A 4,222-nucleotide genomic window follows, 5' to 3' on the forward strand; every position below is an offset into this window, starting at 1 on the left:
AAAAAAAAAAAAAAAAAAAAAAAAAAAAAAAAAAAAAAAAAAAAAAGAAGAAAAAAGAAAAAAGAAAGAAAAAAAGAAAAAAAGAAAAAAAAAAAGAAAAAAGAAAAAAAATATATATATAAAGAAAAAAGAAATTAGGTAACTACATCTCGACTGCTGCTCCATGAGGTGTCCCTGATAATATGCTGACCAAGATTAGAGGGCAGTGATTCTCTAAGGAGATATTTTGTTTCTATCAAAAAGAAGGAAAATGTTAAGAGGTTCTTTTGGGGAATTAGAAACCGTCCTTGTATATCTGAAAGCCATTGCAATAGTTTTGATGGCTAAATGGCAACCACAGATCATTTCAGCTTTAAGAAATGAAATTAGCATTTCTTTAATTGCAAGTGCTAATTCCTTCTGCGTGCAGAAATGAAATAGAAGAGAGAGGAAGATAAGAAATCTAATTTTTATCTGCATCTAGGGTAGCTGTGTTGCTATCATTCATTTTTTACATTACGTGGTTTTAAATGTCAGGCTGTATCCATACATAATTAAGATGATTAATGACAGGCTTTTTTGAAGTGTTTTTTTGGGATGCTGGCTTTGTGATTGTGATAGACGATAGGGATTCTTCACCTGTTTTTAACTTGTATTGCTTTTGTTTTCGCAAAGAGAAATTAAACCTTGATTAATGTGTATCATTAATTTTTATGTATAAAAAGGACTTGAAACTCTTATTTTATCGTACTTCTCAAATATATATGTGAAACTCTTTCTCTAGACTATTTTGGTTTTGATTTTATTGAACATTTTTTTTTTATGTAGGTTGCTGTATTTGCTGGTGGCGTTGATACATCTGCAACGGAAACAAAAGGAACAGTATTAATTCACACTGCTGAGGAGGTAAATCTCAATTTTTTTTAATATTTTCAAAGTTCATTAAAAGGAAGTTGAAGCTATTATTTTCTTTGTCATCACGGTTTTGATAAGTGTGGCGAAAAGCTGCCACAAGGATGCCTCAGTTGAGATTTGCATTAAAAACTTACATTCTTAATGTTTCTCCATTGACTGACCCCAAAGGACTGCAAAGAAACCGGGATGCTACAAAATCTGGCCCTTATCACGAAACAATGGACGCATAAGGACCTCCAACATCATAGATGTCACTCCCTTCTCTAATTAAGTAAACATCTGAATAGAAAAATCCCATATAGTTCAAGCCAATGGCATCTCTACTGAATGGATGAAAATGTCGATGTAGAAATTGATTCGATAAACTGATTTTATATATATATCAAAAAAGATCCGGATATCACGAAAACTTATAATTTTTTTTTGTGTAAATTTCTAAATTGCACTTTAACAACATTAGATCATTTAAATCATAAATGATCCTTTTAAGTACATATCAATAATTAGTTTTTTTAGTTCAATAACTATGGGGTGAGGATCGAACAATCGACCATTGGAATAGTTATTAGTGCTTTTAGCGACAGAGCTATGCTTGGATTGACAAACGAATAGTGATTAGAATAATTCATCAATAATCTATTATATCGGTTCAAAGAAATACATCATTAACAACAATATAACATTAATAATAATTTCAATTTTTTAATATAAATTAATTAGAAATATATTAATAAAATAAAATAAATATACTGGAAAAAAGAGATGGAGAAAAATAATGAATAGAAATATAAAATATAAAAAATATAAAACTAAAAAATGGTAGACTAAAAATTGGGAGATGGAGAGAAGAGAGGGAAGTATGTGAGGGGAAGAATAGAAGAGACAGGATATGTGAGATAAAGTTGATTGGCAGAAATTTGGGAGAGAGTGAGAATGATATCCCTAGTCCCACATTGAAAATCTGAAATGGGAGGGTCCATGACCTTCATAAAAGGAGTCTTTTGCTCATTTTTTTTACAAGGGTTTTCCTCACACAAAACAATATCCTATTGGGTGCTTTTATGGTTAGAGAGAGTTCTTATAGTGATGTTTGGTCCCATATTAGATTCTTTGTTTCTCTCTGGGCCTCTATTTCTTGGCTCTTTTCTAATTATTCGCTAGGTCTTATTTCTCCTTGTTGAATTCCATTCTTGTAGTTTGATTCCCTTTTGTGGGCTTTTCCTTTTTGCATGCCTATGTATTCTTTCATTTTTTTCACAATGAAAGTCGTATTTTTCATTAGAATAACACAGCCTTTTTGAAGATAATGATGTGTAAGAGGAAACTTGGAACAAAGAGGGATGTCTCTAAGTATTGGATCCATTTCCTACAAACCATTTGACAAAAAAGGTATTGAATGCTGTGGTGCATTCTTTGCATGAGGGCAGCAGAGGGATCTTGGTCATATTATTTGGAGTTAGTGATTTACATTTTGTAGTCTGGAACTGTTTCTTTTGAGGAGTTCGATCTAAGCTTGGTTAGGCATAGGGGTTGCAGAGAGATGATCAACTCCATCAACGTGTTTAAATGAATGCTTGTTTGGCGTGTGTCCAACATACTTGTGCTTTCTAAGCTACACCTTATCATGTAAAAGGAGGAATCAATTGACCGATTGAGAATTACCCACTCTTGAACCTCATTGGACAATTCCTTCTTGTCTCCCTATTCGAAAGAGTATGATAGATGCCCAAAAAGAATGAGGAGTAATTCCCTAAGATGGGCAAGATAGAGGCCGCTGCATGTTAGCTCATGTTAGGCAACAGATACAAACAAGGGGATGAGGCACAAAGTGGTTTATCTCTCACCCACCATTCCTCGAACTAAATATCTGAATCATCTGCAGTAGAGCATTTCACAAATTAGGAAAAAAATAAAATAAAATAATAATAATAAAAAGAAAACCTAAAGATATCATTTCACAGCTATCGTTTGCAGTTTGAAACCTAAGGGTTCCTTTAAAAATTTTTGGTGCTTTCAATACCTTCTTTCTAGGGAGATACTGAAAATTTGGTTGGTGTCTTTTGACAGTTGTTTAACCTGGAAGAGAGTTTGTTGTCTTATGATGGGGAGGTTTTGTTTTCACCTGCCATTTTGTGAGAAGGGTTTAATTTTTGGTGTAGGTTTTTTTGGCTGTTTTATGGGACATTTTTCTTCTTAGTGACAGGAGAAATTTTAGGGACCTTGATAGGTCTGGAAAGAGATTTGGTCAATTGATAGGTTTAATATGTTTATTTGAGTGATTCCTTCTAGTAGTTTTATAATTATTCTTGAGGCCTTATTCTTTTGGATTAGAACTATTTTTGTAAATTTAGCTAGGTTTTGGCTAGCTTCTTTTGTTGGGTGGCTTGTTTTGTAGGCCCCTCTTGTATTCTTTCATTTTTCTACTGCAACTTTTCAGTAAAAACACGTATTAATACAACTAGGTGCCCCCTGTTTATTTGAGGCAGTCGTCTTTGGTAGCAGCAGTAATCATGGGAATCCTGCTTCATAGAATTTCTTGTTTTTTTTGTTATTATTTTGATTGGAAAGATACATTTTATTTTTGGGTGTTTTCTTGTTTTATTGCTTATATTTATCTTCTTGTTTTGCTCGGTTAATATATTCCTTTAATTTTTCTTATAAAAAAAGGATATTCTCTTTCTTTAGGTCTCCTTTTGAGGTTGGTTTTTTTTTTTTGCTATTGGAATTATATTTTTTTCTTGTAACGTCAATTTATACGTATGCTTATCAATTGTAGCTACAAAACTATGCGAAAACTGAGGAAGCTAAAGTTGAGGAGCTGATAAAAGCAGTTGCAGATTCAGGGGCCAAAGTAATTGTTAGTGGAGCAGCTGTTGGGGAAATGGCTCTACATTTCTGTGAGCGCTACAAGTATGTTGAGTTTTCATTCTCTGTTGTTTTTTCGTTCTCCAGTTAAGTGTTAGAAAGGTGGTAGAGGATCTCCTTTCCTTCTTTTTCGCGAGAAAGGAAGGTTGTTCTGGTGGCAAGCTGAGGTTTGTGTTATTTTGTGGGATTCTTGGGGGAAAGGAATAACTGGCTTTAGAGGGTTTGAGAGACCTTGGAGTGATGTTTGGGCTCTTATTAGGTTCAACGTTTCTTGCTTCAGTGGTTAAGCTGTTTTGTAATTATTGTGCTTGATTGGACACTTTTGTTTTGTAATTATTTGTTAGGTCGTATTGTGCTTGATTGGACACTTTCTTTAGCTTGCCTCCCTCTTTTGTAGGAGCTCTCTCTTTTGTGGGTTTTTCTTTTCTTTTCTTTTCTTTTCTTTTTTTTTTTTTTTTTTTTT

At 33.2% G+C, this 4,222-nt stretch overlaps 1 protein-coding gene across 2 annotated transcripts in view; it reads left to right on the plus strand.

Annotated features, from left to right (window-relative positions):
• Positions 1–4,222, plus strand: part of LOC111439253 (T-complex protein 1 subunit theta-like) — a 19,242-nt gene that overhangs the window by 7,989 nt on the left and 7,031 nt on the right. For both annotated transcript variants that reach the window (XR_002709779.1, XM_023077026.1), the window contains exons 6-7: positions 808–885; positions 3,671–3,804. Coding sequence is in view for 1 of the 2 variants with exons in the window: in XM_023077026.1 (XP_022932794.1) it covers positions 808–885; positions 3,671–3,804 (212 nt within the window). In the remaining variant the exon portion in view is untranslated. The remainder of the gene's footprint in view (positions 1–807; positions 886–3,670; positions 3,805–4,222) is intronic.

This window comes from Cucurbita moschata, unplaced genomic scaffold (genome assembly GCF_002738365.1).
Source record: "Cucurbita moschata cultivar Rifu unplaced genomic scaffold, Cmos_1.0 Cmo_Scf00088, whole genome shotgun sequence".
Classification (NCBI taxonomy): domain Eukaryota; kingdom Viridiplantae; phylum Streptophyta; class Magnoliopsida; order Cucurbitales; family Cucurbitaceae; genus Cucurbita; species Cucurbita moschata.